General features: G+C 44.0%; 1 protein-coding gene across 2 annotated transcripts; it reads right to left on the reverse strand.

Moving 5' to 3' along the window:
- Positions 1–690: 690 nt before the first annotated feature.
- On the reverse strand, positions 691–20155 carry EPN2 (epsin 2). Of its 2 annotated transcripts, XM_062503662.1 has the most exons (8): positions 19397–20155; positions 10142–10254; positions 8710–8802; positions 8258–8423; positions 5535–5708; positions 3989–4081; positions 2916–3131; positions 691–1037 (listed from the first exon to the last, which is right to left on the reverse strand). In XM_062503662.1, the coding sequence occupies exons 1-8, from the start codon at positions 19989–19991 to the stop codon at positions 718–720; spliced, it is 1770 nt and encodes a 589-aa protein (XP_062359646.1). In that variant the 5' UTR covers positions 19992–20155; the 3' UTR covers positions 691–717. The 2 variants fall into 2 exon arrangements, with proteins under 2 accessions (XP_062359646.1, XP_062359647.1); XM_062503663.1 differs by lacking the exon at positions 3989–4081.
- Positions 20156–20832: the final 677 nt, after the last annotated feature.

Below are 20832 nucleotides of genomic sequence, written 5' to 3' on the forward strand. Positions count from 1 at the left end.
CCAGGAGTCCTTAGAGTAGTGTAGGAATTCAACACTGCACACGACAGCACAACTCGAGCATGGTCTTGGGTGTTTTGTCTGGGGTTTTGTGTTATTCTCCTTTTGAGACAAGCTTGCTGTTGTCAGTCACACCTCAGAGATACCAAAGCAGTGCGAGTTTGCAATGTTTTAATGCATAAAAAGCCCCCCTGGGCCCTCCGGGTCGGTCTCTTCTAAGAGTAAGGACTATGGGTGAACCAACAGTCTAGAACTGTGTGTAGTTATGTGCAAAACATTCACTAGCACTCGGAATCTCAGGTCTATCTTACGGGCAGAGGAAGTGACAGATGCAGGGGAAGAGTAAATTCAGGAATCCAGCACATGATCTGACATCTACAAAATAGCCAAGGGAGTTTTCCAATGGCAGGCTCTCTCCCCGGAAAGTGTGTTTGAAATGATTAACAAAGTAACAAAAAAATGGGCAGGATCTAACTTTGGTGAAAAGTCTGAACATTTCACATGATGCTCAACAAGCCAAAGTAAGGTACCATCTGTAGCAAAGACTAGATTTAGATTAACTGGTAAGTAGAGACAACTCTTCAAAGATCATTACTGTAAACTGCAAATCTACTTCCAAGTCTCTCACACACCGTTCAGTCCACACAGGCCACGTTCGTTTTCACTGGAAAGACTTCAGCCTGGAACACTAGGAAAAGAAAAGTTCCTTTAATTGGGTCTTTATAGGAGGAAAGGGTTAGTTGTATTTGCAGCCTGGGAGGCTGCAGGTGGCATTCCTGTACTGTGCAGAGCTTGGGGCATTGATCCTGCAATGCTCAGCCCCTGGCCCATCCTGATGGTGCCCATGGCCGGCAGCGGTGCCATCCCCACGGGCACGGGGGCCATGGAAGACAGAGGTATTGGCTCCATGCTCATCGGGGGCACGGTGCTGAAGGAGGGGCTGCTCCCCATCACGGGGCTGGCTCTCATCTGGTTCAGGGTCAGTGGCTGAGGCTGGTTCACCTGGAAGGGGTTGATTGGAGTCGCTGTGGTAGCGGCGCCTGCGTGGGAGAGAAGGGAGAGACAGAGGCACTGCCATCAACACCGGGGTGTGGAATCATCTTTTCCTGGTAAAGGACACTCCCTGTGTGCCTCCCCATCCTCAAAACGCCCTGTGGAGGGTGTTTCTGGAGGGGGATTATGCCTAGGAGTGTGTGTGTTAATTTATTTAACACTTTTCTTTTAACGCTTTTCTTTTTGGTCAATTTGACCTGTAAGGCTATTTTGGGCTATTAACATTTTAAAAAGAAAAAAAGAAAAGCACTTTGAAATACTTGCAAAGTGAGAAAAAGAAGGAGAAGAGGGGGAAATGGAGAAAGGAGTCTGCCCCCAGCAAAGCACAGTCTGTTCCCTTGAAAGAGCCAATGCCTCCAACACCCCTTCAGTGACCAACAGCTCCCACTTCTGACAGCCCTGACTGGAATCAGAGCTTCCAAATTTGGTTACCTGCAAAAGCCCTACCACAACATCCACATCACTGACTGAATTTTTTAAAATGCTACTATGCAGGCTCTCTGTGCTCCTTTACTGCAGAGAGTGACTTTACATCTGATACTGGGAAGAAATCCTTCCCTGGAAGGGTGGGGAGGCCCTGGCACAGATTCCCAGAGAAGCTGTGGCTGCTCCTGGATCCCTGGAAGTGTCCAAGGCCAGGTTGAATGAACAGGCTTGGAGCACCCTGGGAGAGTGGAAGGTGTCCCTGGTCACGGCAGGGATGGTTTTTAAGGTCCCTTCCAACCCATCCTGGGATCCTGTGATTTGTACATTTGCTCCAAGCCCTCAGCAGCCACCTCCATTTTCATGTTTCTGGCAGAGCTTGGACAAGAATTCCCAAAGTAAACAACTTGTTTCCGAATTACAGCGGCGCTCGAAAAAGCAGAACACAACTTTCCCAGCCTTTGAGGTTCCCTGGATTGCTGCCAGCCCTGCAAATTCCTTTTACTGTACAAGCCCAGGATTATTTGGATGGCCCAGTGACCCCTCACAAACTTTTTGTAGTACCCGGGAAGGGAAGATACACAGATTTCCTCTCTCTCCCTGCTCACTGCCAAGGCTGCTCTTAGAATCAATGCTTTTTTCCTACTCAAGGATTTTAAGAAATTCACTTTTTCTTCCACTGGAAGAGCGATGAAAATAAATACTGAAATACTATTTCCACGTGTTTCACCCTATGAGCAACACAGGAAAACATCAATGCAAATTCAGCTTTTAAAAAACACATCTACCACATGTTTAGTGGCACCATTTCAGTCTGCTCCAAGCAAGGGCTCACTTCTAACAAGCCCAGCTTGCAGGAGAACTGCAACAGCCAATTCTTTTTTTCCCAAAATACACTGAGAATGTTTATAGATCAAAACTGGCTCACTGTGCCAGCCTAGGACAGACTAACCAGCAGCTCACTGAATTACCAATGCGGAGTTTGCTCTCTGGGACCTCAGGCTGCACTCAAGAGATCTCCCGTGCCTGGTGCAGCTCCAGGAAAAGGGCAATTCCAACTTTCTTCCACAGGAAACTCCTACCTGTTACCTTCACATGGCAATCTTACCTGTTTTGACAAAATCCAGCTGAAGTTCAGCCATTTTGAACAACCCCAAACCTTCTAACACACGATTCTGACCGAGGGGAGCTACTGGAATAAAGTTCAGCTGCAGACCAAGAGCAGAGCCTTTGTGTTTTCAGGGACTGTCACTGTACTGGGTGAGCCCAGGATGCCTCTCTGAGACCCTCCTGCTCTGGCTCATGACCTGTTTGCTGAAGTAACCAAGAAAACCAAGCCCAAATCACCCATCTTTAACCCCAGCAGCACTGAGCTGTGCAGAGTTTTCCTGCAGGAAGGGAAAGCTCAAAAAAAACCTGTGAAGGATTGTGCAGAAACCAACCTGGTGCCAAGAATGGGTTCAGAGAAGTAACAGGCTGTGGTGGCTTAGACACCAGGGAATCCAGGTTCACCAGGGCAGCGTTGGGGCCCAGGAAGGACTCTGGGGTTTTTCTGGCCGTGCTTTGTTTGCCTGATGTCCCACTCGAGTGCTGGGACTCAAAGAGATCAGGACTCGTGGTACCGCTGTGCTGAGGTGGCAGAGTGGAACCTGATTCAGCTGCAACAACACAAAGGGACACACAAAACTCCTGGTTAATGCACAGAGCCAGGCAGAGAGGAGCCTGAAGTGTGTGAGAGCAGAAGTGCTTTGTGCTAAGTTTGTGTTAGTCAGGGCTCAGTGTTTCAGGCTGTTACACCCTCTCAGCATGCAAGCAGGTCAATGTTCTTTAGCAGAGCATGAAGAAGCTACAGTCAGAGTTGCAGTGCTCTACTGATGGAATTCCCACAGCTTTGCTGCTCCAGGTGGGACTCACAGGCTCCAAGGAATACTCAAAGCCTTGGCCCTACACCACTGCTGTGCCCTTCCTAGCTGGATTCCACCCAGGGTTTTCTTCTCAAAAAGCCCAGCTGTGCTTCAGGCAGAACCATCCTAAGAGCAATGGTACCACAGCACCCACAGGGTCTGGCAGTTTTCATTTGCTTACCACTGATCAGAGAAAAAATTAATTAGAGTATTCATAGAAGGTATTTTCTCATCTTTCTACTGGAATTTATACATTTGAGAGACTCAGTCAGCATGGTTCTCTGGGTGAGTCTGAGCATAAGCTCTGCTCCAAACGTGCTGGACATTGGAAATTAAGAAGTCCAACAAATTTCTGGGTCAATGCAGCAAAAGGTCACAGGGTGCAATTCCCTGGAATTCCCTGGATTACAAAAGGCCCATTCCCCACGAGTTCATGCACAGGCCAAAATGTGAACAAGGAGCTTTTACTGCTGCATCAACATTTCCTTCCCTTTGTAAAAGCTGGTTTGGTTGTTTGTTTTTTCTTTTTGTCCAATAAAATTGAAGAACAGAGACATTTGTTGCTGTGACTGTCACCCAACCTGTCCACATGCTAAGAATTTGATTCATACCTGGCTTTTTGGAAGTTCGAAGTGTGTCAAATTCAGAAAAATCATCTTTAACTGTACCATTCAAATTACTGAAGAGGTCAAAAGATGTACTTCCTGTTCAAAACAACAAGACAGCCCTGTCATTAACACATCTTTGGTTGCATCACACAGCTGATCCTCCTGGAAACAATTCCTAATCCATTCCTGTCACCAAGAAACCACCACGGGTTCCAGGACAGCAGATGGGAGTGCTCCTACTCTGAGCCAGGAGCTGGGAGAAGGAGAATGTCAAAGAATTGTCCTTTTTGGCAATGGAACAAATAAAACAGAGCAATTTGCTTTTGGATCAGTGTAGGGCACACCTGAGCATGCTGGGGTTTGGTTGATTTGAGTGTCTGCATTAGAGACAAGCAGATCTTGCTGTGGAAGGAAGAGAACAGAAATGGATTTACAGCCTCAACTATCAAGTGTTAATCAGCTCTCAAGGAAAACACCGCCAGTGATGATTTCACTTCTGCTTCCCAAGTGGAAAGGAGGAGGAATGCCAGAGCAGAGGTTGAGAGGGTAAAGCCCCATTAGCTGAAGCACCAGCACTTGCCCAGAGTTTGCAGTCAATGAAACATCACCGTTTCAAAACGTGGACACACTCTTACCTCAAACTGGAGGCAGAAAAACCACACCTAAATGATCAGCAATCACACTCCTGAACAGCTTTAAGGTTTGTGTGGGTATTTTTAATTAGCTGAAATGTTTCCTTAATTTACTTTTAACCTTCAACACGTTTCAAGCAAGAAGAGCACAAACCCCCAAGAGAAGGAGTGAAAATTGAACATAAAAACAATATTTATCAAGAACAAAGAAGCTCAAGGCTCATTTCACAGTGCTCCAGTTATTGCCCTTTGCCCAGGGAAAAGCTGCTTGGACAACTTTTTGCAGCACTCAGATTCCTCTGTCTGCTGTGTACCAGGATGAATGACGAGCAGAAAACACATTTTGGATGCTTTTAGCCACGGTGCCAATATGAAAATGCCAGGTATTAACACTTATCAAGGTTGCATTAGTTACAGAGCATGAACAGATAATTACAGCAGCACCTCTAGAAGGGCTCAGGGAAGGTTTCACACCCTCAGTCTGAAGGAACAAACCTTCATTTGCACCTCTAAAAGTCTCCTCCGAGCTGCTCAACCTGCCAATCTACATCTGCACAGACATCCTTCTGCAGAGCTATTTATCATGAGGGAAGGTGAAATTAGAGTATCATTCATTGCCAGAAATTAAGTCCTTGTCCAATTAAAGATAAAACCCAAGAGCAGCAGCAGCCCTAAGTGCTCAGCAGGCAGCCACAAATACCAGAAGGAGATGTAGAAGGGACATAAACTCAGAGCTTTAAGTCCGAATAATTGCATTTAAATTTCTTTTTCCTGCTGGTTATTACAAGTCCCTTTCATTTTAAAGACCAGTTCTGCCAATTGTTCAGCTTCTTTGAACCACACACAATGCAAGACAATCATCTGGACTTCTCCTCATTACTCAAATAAGATGGATATGGGATGAGACCGTTGCTCACCAGAAGTAGAGAGAGGTTTGTTTGCAGGTGCTGATCCCCAAGGATCCACAGAAGATTTTGCTGCAGTAGAAGATGGCTGTGCAGGAGCCCAAGGGTCCACGTTTTTGGCCAGAGGCTGAGCTGTGGATCCTGCTGGTGCTGCCCAAGGGTCAACAGAAGGAGCTGGTTTGGCACCTGCAAGAAGAAGCAGCAGGAAGAGAAGTGAGTGCAGCTTCCCTTTGGAAAGTTTTCCTTGGAGATTGAGTCCTCCCACGAGCCTTCACTCCCAATTAATGGTGATTAATAAATGGCAGCAGCACCAGCAACTCCCAGCATTTGTCACACACTCTGAACGACAACAGCACCAGGAAATTCTGGGCAAGGCAGAGGAATAAACAATTCCCTTCTCTGAGCCTGGATACAAATACCTGCAGCTCCAACAAGAAAACAAACTTGCCTTTGTCCCTGACTTTGCCACCACAAGTGACACTCCCTGGCTGGAGGTGACCTAAATCACAGGGTCTATTTATGAGCTCGGGGAAAGTGAGTTTATAAAAAGCCCAAAGGTAAAAGGTGTGAGATGCACAACATTAACCCTTGGACAAAGGAATCTGTAAGCTTCAAAAGGAATGTTTTCCAACTCTTTAACCACACTGCTATTTTATAAAAATATCTATATAATTTATAATCAGCTTCCCTGAGCCAGCTGGGCTTTATTATTTCCATTTCTAAGCACTCCTGACACACATCTAAGCTGCCCATTGATACCCTTTTATTTTTTTTTTAACCTAATGCCTGTATGTTCAGGGTTCTCATTTTTACTGGAAGATGCTGACAACTATTCATTCCTACAAATTCAATCACCAAAGATTTAATTCCCAAATGAGGAATGAGAGCAGGACAGAGTCACCAACATGCAACAACTCTTACCTTTCATATCCTGTGGGTTTCAAGTTACAACTGAGAATTAGTTTAGCTTTTAAAACTCCATTCAACCCCCCTGGCACCCCAATATTCCCGTGAATCAACTGAATGCTGCACACAGTGGCACAAATTCCAGCTGGAATTTTGGGTTTTGTTCCATCAGCAGGCACGTGCTCGCTACAACTGCAGAGCAGGAAATGCCAAAACTCTCCAAGGAAGCCCCATTATTCCCACACCAGTACTTCCATTTCCTTTATCTGCCCCCAGTGCTGAGCTAGGAGCAAGGCCACACTAATGACAGCATTTCCCATCAACAACAGCTACCCAAAATGTCCTTTTTTTTTTTTTTTTTTTTTTTTTCCCCCTAAAGGGAGCACCAGAAATGAGAGCGCTCAGGAAAATCCCATCCAGGAGCTTCCATCAGTTCAACTGAAACACCACAGCACTGGCAGGATTTGGGAAATGCAGTTTCATGAGACTTTTTTTTTTACCAGCAAATTCATAAATTTGTATCTTTGAGACTATCCTGGGAGAATCCAGTGGGCTGGAAGCAGGGTTTGTGCTGTGGTGTAAGAAAGTTGGGAAGCACTGAGGAAACACTACAGCTGGAACTGGTACAAGGAAAATCCTGTCAGAGGGTGACACATCAGGCAGGAGATTTGAGGGAGGTGGATTTTGATTGTTTTAAGCCATGGGAAAATAAACTGAATGGCCTTAGGGCCCAAAATTTGGGTTTTTTCTCAGTTCTTATCACCAAAAAATACAGGTGACACTGGGAGTGATGATGTGGCAGTTGGCCCAGGAGTTCTGTAGGTGCCTTTAATGCCATCATGAGCAAGGGAAAAAAAAACCAAGCAAGGCATTTAATTATTAAACTTCCAATTTTTCATCAGGAATCTGATGGTGGTGTGTGAAATGCAAATGACTTTGAAGCACTTAAGAGCAGAGGTTGGAGAATCACCAGCCCTAAGCAAAACTGACAGAACAAAGCTGTCAAGCTTCATGGAAAAGCTGCTGTTTGCACAGAAACTCCCTGCCCTTTTAAAAAAATCAAAAATTCCAACAAAATAATGGATCCAGCTCCAGTTCCAAGTGTAACACTGAGGAACCATCCAGTTCCTCATCAAAGGAGTAATTCCTTGGATAGGTTGTGGCTGACCCAGACACCAGCCCACCACACACACAAAATAAAATTTAAAAAAAAAAAAAAAATCCACAAAAATTTGGCTTAGTTGCTCTTTAAAATGTGAAACACTGCATCTTTCCATTCAGAAATATTCCATGGATTTAGCATCAAAATCCTATGGAACAGTAAATATTTTAAAAGGCAAACTGATTTTTTTTTATCTGCTATGAAAATCTTTAAGTAATTTAATCCTTTTGGTTCTGACCATACACGAAGACATCACAATTCTCTAGGAGCAATTAAGGATGTGATTATTGAGACTGATGGCCTTCCTAAGATCAGAATCCTGCCTAAATATCAGATTAAATTCTGGGAATAGTCTAAACCCACAGCACTGAACACAGCCACCAGTGAGACACAAGTTGGACAAGTTTTGCTGTAAAGACAGCAGAAGTGCCACTCTCCTCTTCCTTAGGATTCAAACTGCACCCACAAAAACCCAACTGCTTGAAAAAAAATTATTATTGGATTTATTATTAAAATGCAGCTGCCACTGGTTTCTGCTTGGAAATGAACCGAGCGGAATGAACGAAAACGGACTCATACACAAACCGGACATTGAGGAACTTTGAAATACTCAAGGTTAAGAAGCAAAATCTTTAAAAGCCCATTGCTCCTGGCAGTCTGCTCTTACCAAATGATTGCCAGGGGTCAGAGGCAGGGGCTGCAGCTGTGGATCCTCCCCAGGGATCCGTTTGGTTGGCGGCAGCAGCAGCAGCAGGAGGTCCCCAGGGCTCGCTTTTGGATGGGGCCGGTGCCGAGGAGGGCAGAGCATCCATCAGGTCCAACAGAGTGGTGTGCTGAGGGCAGGAAGAGGCTGAGCTTTACTCAAGAGCATTGTCAGGTTTAAGTACAAACCCGTGAGAGTGAAAAATCAATTATTATTATTATTATTATTATTATTACTATTTTCCTTTTACACACCTGCATTGACTAGTTCCAAATTTAACCCGCGTGGAAGAAGCTTTAAGCTACACAACAAAGCAAACCCAAAAGCATAAAAGAGCTCAGTATTAAGCTAAGTTTGTGTTACTGTGTTTCAGCTTTTGGCAGCATAACCAGGAATTTCTTAGGCGAAGGCACTACCTCCTTCTTTTTGGGAATTTTAATTGTGTCTCTGCGACTCTCCTCCAGAGCCATCTGTAATCTCAGATCATCTCCGCGTCTGAGGCGCTCCTCCTGCAAAGGAAATCAACACTGGTGATATAAACCATGAGCCTGCTCTGAGCTGCTGCTCCCTGCAGGGCTCCAACCCTGCCACCCTGTGCTCCACAGGGACACCTTTGGGCTGGGATTGTCACAGAGCACAAATGAGGGAAAGGAGTTTTCCTGTGATTCTTGACTCAGCAGCGTCCCGGCCCTGCGGTCACGACAACAGCCAGTTTTTGCTGGTCGAAATTTACCCTGGTGTTGTTTTGTTCTTTGCAAAATTCAGTTAGAAACGCCACTGAAATTCATGTGAACAACCCATTTTTCAATCAGCATAATGCTTTTTCAGCATTCGAATCGTTACTGAGGGTTGTAGGGAACTAAATTTAAATTTCCCTGGCTCTTGTTCACTTCCCTCCACGCTGGTGCAAGATCCACCAAGGGAATCAAGTCTTGCCAACTCCATGTGTAATTTGAAGGTTTAAACATCTGTAACTACAATGTTTATGCCACATTCAACTCCTTTAAAGATCTTTGCTTGCATTATGTCTCTCAGAAGTTGACTAATCCCCCAGTTTGTCATTTTTGAAGCTAGTTCAAATGCTTAAGATTCTGATTTATATTTTTGTTCCCTTTATTTCCCAATAATGATAAAGTTTACTGGGTGATAGTTTCCCTTTCCAAGCACTCATGCTTAACATAGAGCTGTAAACTAAATTGTCACAGGAAGCCTCTAAAATATTACAGGCACTTGGCATGGTTGAATTTAATTTTCACTCAGAGCTGAGCTTTGATTGTGTTATATATTAAAATGCAGTAATTTTATCCAAATTTACTCCAAATTCAGAATGAAACACCTAAGAATTAGCACAGTAACATAACCCAGGTGATAGATTAGAAGTCAATTTCCTTTAAACCAAGATTTTTTTATATATTCTGGTACTTTGTGTCAGGTCACCCTCCTGGTTCCAGAAACTCCCACCAAACAAACAGACCGTTCCAAATTCCACAGGAATCAGAATCCACTGACATTAATGAAGCTTTTCAGGACCAGTCATGTTTTCAGCTCTTCCTAACTGAAAAAACATCTTCAGTAATGTGATGATTAACATCCTCCCACACAAAGTCTTCTCACAAAGTGACTGTCATCTTCCACTAGTCTCAACAGCTCGGAGGCTGAAGTTACTTTAAAAAGAGATTTAAAGAATAAAAATAATAGTAAAAAAAAAAAAAACCCACACACCTGAAACAAAGCCAAGCTGCCACTGAAAATAATAATTTAAAAAAAAAATAAATAAATAAATAAACCAGGTTGCAATTTAAACTCTTCAAGCATGGATAACTTTGGAAAACCTACACGGGCACCGACCTGCTCCGCCACCTCCCGGCTCATGGCCAGCGCCAGCTGCAGCTGCAGCTCCTCCTCCCCACTCGTCTGGGGCCGTGCCTGCTCCAGCTCTGAGGACACTCGAGGGGATGTTGCTGTTGGGAGACAAAAAAACAGCACCTTCAGCACAGCAAACTGCAAAAAAAGAGGTCAGCTTTGCTTCCTGCACAACATTTTCACGTTCGGTCTCAAAGCTCCCTTGCGGTCAAAAGAAGAAAATCCTGGCGTGGGATAATGTAGCTCCCATGCCATGCCATGCCATGATCCCATCCCATTATCCCATGCCATTATCCCATCCCATCCCATCCCATCCCATCCCATCCCATCCCATCCCATCCCATCCCATCCCATCCCGTCCCATCCCATCTTCCAAAACCCTCCCGGAGCACAAGGAAAAAGGGAAGGATGTGGGCACAACCCAAAGTAACACTAGGACGTGTGACAGCTCAGCTGTTTCAAGGGAAAATATTCTTGGAAAACAGGGTTTTTTTATAGGGCTGTGATATCAAGAAGTATCCCCAGCTCATGCTGGATATACCCCGAGTGTACCAGAGCTCCTGACTTTAAAATGTACAGAATTCATTGTTGGAGGAAATATCTGTGGGTATTTTTTACATCTTCCAGTGTCAGTAAGGATCTGCTGGGAGTGGGCCAATATCAGGGTAAAATTGGATACCACCCACTTTTCTGTAAAATAATACAGTCTTAATGGGAAGATAAAGAACTATTCTTAACTGCTGAGCAGGCGTGGGGATAAACAAACCAGCTATTCAGACTCCAAATTTATACAAATACAGGATCATTCTCTGCTAAAGAAGAGTTTGGTAAATGGGTTGGGGGTGTGGGTTGGTTTGGATTTTTTGGGGGGGTATTTCCTCCCCTCCTCTTCAAGGAAGAGTCAACTTTAACAGCTAAAATATGGAATTTCTCATCACACAAACCATCTTTCAGTGTTTTCAATTCCAGAAGCATGTGAAATTCCCATCCTACACCACTAGCAGGTTTAACACTCCACAGTAATTAAACAATTTTGTGCTAGCTCCCTCTCTCTCAGGCAATTCTTTAGCACCCAAATCATTCACACAAGAATTTTATCTCACTTTGGCAAGGAAGTTTGTATTTAGTGGCTGGAATGATGATTAGATTGGCAAAACATATACTGACATTTAATACATTTAATTGAATGTTTCAAACCAGCGTGTCGAGCTCGAAGAAATCAAGTTTCTCCCTACCAGGTCAGCTGGGCATGTGAAAATGAGAATGCCAAACTCAGTTTGAAAACCACTTTTTCATCACTACTTTAATCCTCCAAACATTTCCCAGTCTTGTCCCTCCCCTCCTTAAGTTTCAGGTCAAATTGTCATCACAAAACAAGTGGAACTTTCTCATCCAGCAGGACCAGAAGGAAGGGGACTCTCCATAAACAAGGAATGACCTTTCCTCCTTTCCACCACACCTCCAGGGGCCATCCCACCCCATCTGCTTCTAAAGAAGATTAATTTAAATTAATTTATCACCCACAACGATTCTTCCACTTTGTGCTGATCCTGAAGCTCTCAAGCCAACCTTACTTCAATTATGATGCTACTCGTAGCTCAATTCTATTACTTTTTCAGACTTTCTCATATAAAATGATTCAATTTAGCCTGGTTGATGAGTACTTACTGCTCTACCAGTCACTGCCAGGCTCTCCAATATATCACATTAAAAATATGATGATTAAAGCATGTGATAATTCCCAGCCAGTCCCTAATACAGATAATAAATTAGCACTAATTCTAATCATTCTAATCCAAAATGGATGATTTTAAACCAGAATGGAGGTGGAAACACCTCCCTCTGGAGCCCAGAAAATGCTTCCTGTTTATCTTAGCCAAAGACTGAGCAGTTTATGGCTGTTAAATACCTCAGGCTTGCAAACACCAGAGAGAGAAAAACTATTTCAGATAAAGGGGCAAGAATTCATGGTATAAAAACTGGCAGTGAAGAGATTTGAGATGCAGATGGAGAAGAGCAGTTTTGCAGCAGGGATTAGAGAAGGAAAGAGTCCTAACTGGTTTAAAGCCAGAGCCTGGGACACCAGCAGAGTCACCTGAGAACAGATGGCACCTGGGCTAGGAGCAGGGAGCAACCTTCTGCTCTGCTGGGCTTTGAACTGGGAGGGGAAATGGCATTTCCTGCATTTCCTGCATCCCAACTTTTCCATCTCTGCTCATCCCTGCATTCCACAACCACCAAGAACCTGATGGCAGAACGGTATTAAAATTAAAATGATGCAAAATGGATTCAATTCCACTGCTCTTCTCCCGGTTTCCACACAAAGGACTTGCTGAAAGCACTGCCCAGTCCATTCCTGCCCAGAAAAGCTGGAAAAAGAAGGGATTGCATCCCACTCAGAGCCTTTCCCTGGCTCTCCACTCCCAGCTGAACATGGGAAGGGCTTGGCTCTGGCAGGGAGCTCCATGAGCTCCCAGCAGATTCCAAGAGCAGCAGCTCCAGGATCCCCACAGACAGCACAGACACACACATACACATTATTTCTTCTCACTTTCAGGTTTTCCAGCAATTCATTCTACTTGCTTTCATTAACTCTGAAAGATATTTCCAGGGGAAAACGTCCATTTGAAGTTCTTAGGACTCAACAAAAAACCAAACTATAGGAATGTTGCTGTTTTCCAGCAAGCCTCTGCAGTGTTATAAAACCATCCACATTAAAGAGCTGCCAGCACTTTTTCTTTTTAAAAAAGGATTAAGGGAAATTCAAAACACTGTTCTTGGGAGTAACATGACAAGCTTTACCTGAGTTTCCCTTCCATATGAGCTTCATCCAGTTCTAAGGTCAAAACTCCCAGGATCCAGCAGAAAGGTTATGGCCTTAGGAACGGGATGGTGCCACACAAAGCATCCCTTATCCCCCAGCACATGACAATTAACTCAGATGTTTATGTAAGATGGGACTCAACAGATCAATTCTGACCTGCTAAGCCCTGCTCTGCTGGGAATTTGGAGATCCCAGTCCCTCCAGGCTGCCCAGGAGCAAATTTCTGGGAATCTGTTCCTGCAGGGAGCACGGGGCTGGCTCCTCAAGGAAATCATCTGGAGGCTGAGTTAATCACTAAAGCAGGATTCTGCTGCACCATCTGTGCCTGGCCAGGCCAGCTCCCAGACACAGCTATTGATAATTTCTTATATTCTGGCTCTATTAAAAGGCCTCTGTAGCTGGTTATAGATCTGGCAAAGTGAAATACAGGACACAAGAGAGCAAAGCCTGTATTAATAATAAAAGTCAGAATGTATTTTCATTCAGAATCCTGTGCTTGGGTTTTGGGGCTGGGTTTGTTATTTCTGGGGTTTTTTAGTGCCAGGCTTTCTGATTTGCAGGTGGAGTTCTGAAGAACAGATTTCAGCTCTCAGTCACATTTGTTCAGAAGGAAAAGCCGTTTCCTCACTCAGTGAACCCACAAAGGTGGGCAAAACCAAAAGTGACTTGAAAAATTGAAATAATATCAAGGTAAGGACTCAGAGACCAACAGCAATTCACTTGGGAAGCAGGCAGAGATCCTATCTGTCAGTCTTCCAGGGAAAGACCACTCAAATAAAGATGGGATAATTTTAAACAGCCAAATGATGGAAAGGCAAGTGCAGGCTGCTTAATCTAGAAGGAAGTGTGTAATCCACCTTTCCCTTGGGAATGCAGGAATCTTTCAGGTACAAGAAGAGAGCTGATAACACTGATAAATGTGACAAGGTGGAGCTGCAGGAATCTGATTGCACTGAGCAGATTGAGAACTTCTGAAATTCACTCAACACTCAACAAATCCTTTGGGTTTGTTTTGTTGGGAGCATTTTTCTCTCAGGTGATCCCTACACCCGTGGGAATGGACACAGTTGGATAATTCAGTGTCACTACAAAGTCTGGATATGCCAGTGGCACCTCCCACCTTCATTCTCAACACCAGAAAAATAAATGTACGATGAGAGGATTTAATCAAGCTGTCAAATGACATCTGACAGGAGTCTGCCACATTGCTTCAACACCTCAAACTATGGGAATTCTCCACACTGTTCAGCCAGACTCACTGCTGGGTGGGATTCCCTATATTCCCTGACTAAGATGGAAGGGCAGGGATGTGTTCCAGCCTGCAGAGATGCAGAACACATTATTAAATAAGTAAATATTAAATAAAACCCCAACCTTTTAAAAACAGGAGTGTTCTGAATGGAACAGGGTGCCCAGAGAAGCTGTGGCTGCCACATCCCTGGAATGTTTAAGGCTGGAGCAACCTGGGATAGTGGAAAGTGTCCCACAGCAAGGAGTTGGGACAGGATGAGATTCAAGGTTCCTTCCAACCCAAACCATTCTGGATTTCATAAATTTCCTATTGTGTCAAGCCCAAAAAAACAATTCCCCTGAATTATTTTCTACTCCAAGCAAAAGGGGAGACAAAACTGAAACAGATGAGTGAACACAAACTTGCTGAGGCTTCACAAAACTGGTTTTAAATAACGAGTCAATGTGAATAATCACTGGAAATATTAAACTCATTAATGCAGCTACAGCAAATTGCTCCCAGAATTTTTCCAGGTTCAGGTTAAAGAATTGGCATTTCCCAAGATCCATAAAAGCCCCTTCCAGGACATCTTTCAGCATCTCCTCTCTATCAGGCTCTGAGCACAGCGAGCCAAGCCCAGCTCGGGCAGTGTTGCTGGAATCAGGTCACACTGAGCTGTGTTTGTGTCTCTGAAATCAGGGCAACCATCCCACCCCATCCCACCCATCCCATCCCATCCATCCCACCTACCCCATCCCACCCCACCCCACCCCACCCCATCCATCCCATCCCATCCATCCCACCCCATCCCATCCCAACCATCCCAGCTCACCTCAAGTATCCCACCCCATCCCACCAGATCCCATCCCATCCATCCCACCCCAGCTCACCTCATCTATCCCATCCCATCCCATCCCATCCCATCCCATCCCATCCCATCCCATCCCATCCCATCCCATCCCATCCCATGCCATGCCATCATCCCATCTATCTCACCCCATCCCATCTGTCCCACCCCACCCCATCCCATCTATCCCATGCTATTCCATCTATCCCCTTCCATCCCACCCCATATCCCATCCTCTCCCATCCCATCCCATCCTAGCCCAACCCATCATCCCATCCTACCCCACCCCATCCCTGCTTCCCAAACCCTCCTGGAGCACAGGGAAAAAAGGGAAGGATGTAGGCACAACCAAAAATAACACCAGGACATCCCAGCTTGGGCATAACAGAATTGGATCTCCTAAAAAGCATGGTTTTAAAACATCACCAGGGCTTGCCAGGCTGGGAGCAGCATCCCAGCTCAGGCTTAAGAGGTCTAAATTAAGAATATCCTACTTTTCCCCGTGCAGCCATAAATCCAGAATCCTATTTAAAGTGGTCACTGGCAGCTGGAGATGAAACAAGGCCAGGAACAAGAGGCTGAAGTTTTTGAAACTGGGTGACAAATGTCAGGCAAAAACCCAATTATTTAGACTCAGAGGCAGATTAGGAGTGAGGGACTACTGCTCCAAAAGATTTTAAATATCCATCTTCTATCCCTTCCTCTCCCCAGCTGGTTTAATTTCAGCACCACACAAGAGTATTTTCTTAAGGTGAAATAAAATCTGGTATCAGATTTGATGCAACTCTACGGAATTGGCACATTTTCCAAAATATACAGAAATTATGCATTTTGTCATGGAATATTTAATAGCTCCTAATCTGAGCATTAATTGTTTAAAGAGGGAAGATAAAACCAATTGCTCTCAGCATGTCAGAAATTGCTGACAAGATGGAGGTTGGGAGGAGCTTTATTTTTGCTTTTGAGTGTATCTCTTGGCTTGCATTTTCAGGTTATGAGACTGGGTAGCAAAAAAAAAACCCCACAAATACTTTTACACTTCACATGCCATAACGTGCTCCCTGGAATTATCCAAGCACAGAGATCTTCAGGGCCAACAAAGTCATTAAGGCAAAGCTTTTTGGGAAAGGATTTTATTAAAAACTATCAAGTTGCACCATTTCATTTTGCACAGTTTCTAAAGGATTTTTAGAGATGAAATGAAAATATTCACAAGGAAACAGGGAAAAAGATCCTTATTTGCCTGCAGCAGTGAGGGATGATTTGGCATCAATCAAGAAACCCTTTTCCATCTTGAATTCTCTCACACTACACAGGGTATCAATATTGCTTTTATTTTGTTACAAAGGATCAGTCTGGGACACAAAAACCAGCAATACTTTAAGAAAACCTCCTGTAGCTCAACATGGAGCAAAAATCCAATTGCTCCCATGCAAACCTACACAGGTTGGGAAGCTGGAGGAGTTGGAGCAGAATTCAGTCAGTGCTGGCTGTGCAGTGCAGGTGATCCAACATTCTCAACAAACTGACCCAAAAAAGCTTCACTGAATTAACCAAAATTGCACTTTTAGTCCCTGAAAGGAGAGGGCAGAGACGTCTCACACCCAATCCAGTATCCCAGTATCCACTGGAAGTTACTGCTGAGCTGTCCTGCAGGAACTACCAAACTCTTTCAGCTCTTTCTTCTGCAGGAATACACTAAAAATGAGATTTTATAACCCAACATAAATTCTTCAAGCAAGGGGAATGAATTCTGCAACCCCCACCCACTGTGCCTAAAAAAGACCAGGAGTAAAAGGTGCTGACAGCAAACCACTGAGGGATGAAACACTTCCTGTGGTGGTGCTGGCAAAAAGGCTCTGCCACTCTCCCAAACTTTATTTCTGTTTTCTTGGTAAGCAGACGTGCTGAACATTTAGCAAAAAGGGTGGCTGGACATTTTGAAAAGGCAAATCTAAATGCCTCTGATCTCTTCTTCAAAGGCTCAGAGGAATGAAAGAGAATTTTGCCAGAATATACAGAGCAGCAGCAGTATCTTAGGGATGTTCTAAGGGGAGTATTTCCCAGGAGTGAAGCAGAATTTAATTTCTTTTACAGATTTTTTTTTTCTGAATCCAGATTTTCAGCACAAAAGAAGGGTATAATTTAAAAGGGAAAAGAAAGAACATACAATGGATACAATCTCTTTAAATAACAAAAAGCATCTTTTCCATCAAATTTAGCAGGCACAGGAATAACCCTACATTTATGTAACAGATTAAATGTCTGGATTTTAATGAAACTCATTCCTTGTTTCCTGGGATAAAGCTCTTCCCAGTTTCCCAATATCAGAAGGACTTAATACAGCTGTTCTGGAAGGTGCTGGATTGCTTTGCTCCACTCAATTAAACCAGATAAGAAAAACATTAAAACCTCAAAATATACAAAGTGACAGCCACCTGGATTTTTGCTGATCCACAGTGAAAAAAAAAAAAAAATCCAAGAGAGTTTGAACAGAAGGGGAGGGAGGAGAAAAAAGCCTGAAATTTCTAAAGCTCCTTAGAGGGTGGGGGGGAAAAGCTTAAGGAATCTTTACCTCCAAAGCAATCCTGCCACAGGACACACAGAGGGAAGTGGGAGCAGTAAATCCACACTTGGAATATTGGAATATGAGGGAACAGCCAAACTCTGCTGCTGCTGCCATGAAAATTCCTAAAGCATCCGAGGAACAATTGAGGAACACGCCCTGCATTGCTCAGCACCGCTGGGAGGAATAGTTTGGAGCCTCTGGTAGCATTTAAGATTCCAAACAATAGTTCCAGGCATTAATTAAAGATGGGACTTGGTGGAGCAATAACCCTGTGAAACCCAAGGTGTGCTCAGCATACCTCAGTCACTTATTTCAGCCCACCAGCCCAAGTTAAAATCAGTATTTCAAGCTAGCTGTAAATTAAGAGGTTGTGTTGTAGTCAGTAACAATCTAGAGATTTGAATAGGAAAGATGCTGTTATTACTGAGGTAACAATATAAGAGTTTTTCTTTAAAAATTCACAGTGCTCAAGCATAGTTATTATAGAAAAATTATATAAATATAGAAAAATTATTATCACAGACAATTTAAGATGTTTGTTATCTTACCGCTAATTAAAAGCCAAGACCAAATAAAAAAAAAAACCTTCACTCACACTTTTTGTACCCTCTATCCTAAAAATATTTCCTTTTGGAAATATTTTTTTCTGCTTGTCTCCAGAGTTTTAAACAGAGATTTTTCTCCATCCTGGTTTGATTTTCCTGCTATCTCCTCCTGCAAATGTCAGCAGGGTTGACCCCACTCACGGATTTATGATTTAAGAAGCACTTTGGGAGCCAGGACACAACAAACTTCAGGTTCCTAAAGCTGGTGCTCAGTGGTTCATGCACCCTGACTCAGTCACAGCCCTCCACACACTCTGAACATTCATTTAAAGAAAAGATTTTCCTTCAGAATTAGACCACAACCACTGACATTCCAGCCAAAGCAGCTTTCATCAGATCATTACTTACATTAAGGAGGATTTAGTGCCAAATCAGGCTTCTTCCTGACATGACAGAGAGTCCCACCAAGCAGTGGTGGAAAGAATTTGCTCTTCCCACATCACTGTATTCATTTTTTAAGAATGAAGCATAGTATCTAGTAGAGACGCTCACACACCAAATACTGAGAATATAAATATTTTAAAACAGATCCAAAGCACTCCTCCTCCAAGAACTGCTGGGTAAGCAATAAAGGAAATTAAAACAGCAGCATTGTTGCCAAAGTACAACAGGAGCAGCATAAAGTAGCAAAATGATCCAGGAAATAGTCTGTATTTCCTATTTACTCTCAATCCAAGACCAGGCTGGATGGGATTTGGAGCAAGCTGGGATAGTGGAAGGTGTCCCTGCCCACGGCACAGGGGTGGAATGAGATCAGCTTTAAATTCCCTCCCAACCCAAACCATCCCGTGATTCCATCCAGCACAAAAAGAACAAATCTTCAAGCACTCCTTTCAAAACCAGAACCAACCAGAAAAACCCCTTCACACCCTCTCCATCACACCAAACACTGGGACACGTTCACAAGAGCAGCCTGGCAGCGCTACCTTTGGCACTGACAGTAAACAAAGGCTTTTAAAATCCATTTCCATCGCTACACACATCCTCTCCAAAGCAAATATTTACCCAGGCATCTTCAGAGACATCAGCACCAGGGAGGAGATCCAGAGAGATCCCAGATCCCCTTGCAGGCAGCACGTGCTGCTCCCAAAGGCACCATTCGCTCCAAGGGCACCTCTCCAAAGAGAAGCACGAAAGCTTTGGGATGTGTGTGTTTGTACTTACAGCCATGGTAGGATGCTGGGGATCCTCCAGACTTGCCATACTCCTGCTCTGAGTAGCTGGTGGACAGGTTGGGCTGGCTGGAGCCTCGGCCAAAGGTTATCTGGTTGCTGCCCACCCCAGTGGCCACCTGAGCCATGCGTTCTTTGGTCTTCAGGGCTTGGGCCCTCTCTGTCTTGAGGCGCTCGTCGTCCTTCAGAAGGGACACCAGCTGCTTGGATTTCTCCCTCACATTGATGCCCTGGTCTTTCCCATCTCGATCGATGTACTGAAAATCTTTCAATGTCTGGATAGCAAAAATATTCTCTTTACACTGCTGGGCCACCCTCTCGGACCCAGTTTTAATCAGGTAATCTAAGAGAGTGAGGGCCTTGTAGACGTGTCGCCAGTTCTTGCCATGGTCATTCAGTCGTTTCCAGATCATGCTCATAATTTCAGAAAAGGCCACAACATTGTAGGTCAGATCTGCTATTTCAGTCATCAACGAACTGGAAGGACCCCAGGGGTCATTCGAGGTCGCTTCCCGAACTTTGATTTCGGCCTCTGAGTAATTGTTCACAATGTTCTTCATCTGCCGTCTGATAGACGAAGTCGTCATTTTTATTTCCCTTTCTACCAAGACAGATTCCAGAACACAAACAGCAAAGGGCTAAATTTGCTCTTCCAGGAACGTTTCTGAACTGCGAAGGCTCCGTAGCAGTGGCGTATTTGGGACACGTTCCACTACAATCATTTCCTCTCCTCAAGAGAATGACATGAGAAAATGAAAATCATGACCTGAGTGAGGAAAGAAAACAAAGCAGGTTAGTGGGGTCTGATTGTTCCGCACAGCCAGCGAGACACGCACGCTTGGGAGAAATTTTCCTAGATTAGTATTTTCCTCCTTGAATTTCTTCCGATTTTGAAAACAACTTGTTCTCCTCACGAGTCACATTAAACATTTCAGATTAAAAACCTGAAGTGCTAAGCAAAACAAAAGCACGAAGACAATCACGCCGATACAAAGGCAAAATTTTAAAAGCGAACCAGAAACGCAGTCCAACCTGGAGACTTAGTTTCCAAAGCAAAACCTACCTAGAACTTTTAATCACAGAAATTACAGAGCTCAGGTGAAACCACATGAAAAATTCTATGTTCAGCCCTATAACAGCAGGAATCTGCATCCAGAGAGAACAAGCAAGCTTCCCAAAAAAATCAACCAAGCCACTTCTGAAACCCTGGGAAAGTTTAAAGCCCTTTCATTCTCAGGGCAGATATCCTGTGGCCCAACACACCCCAACTCAAGGTGACCTTTCATGATAAGCAGATTAGAAGGAATTTTTTTTTCCCCAAATGCATTTACTTTGTTCATTTGACAACACTCAGCAGATCCACACTTTCTGCTCTGCATGTCTTTCCCACAGCACCAAAGAATTTTTAGTTCTATGAGAATGGAACTG

Source organism: Cinclus cinclus, chromosome 16 (genome assembly GCF_963662255.1).
Source record: "Cinclus cinclus chromosome 16, bCinCin1.1, whole genome shotgun sequence".
Taxonomy (NCBI): Eukaryota; Metazoa; Chordata; class Aves; order Passeriformes; family Cinclidae; genus Cinclus; species Cinclus cinclus.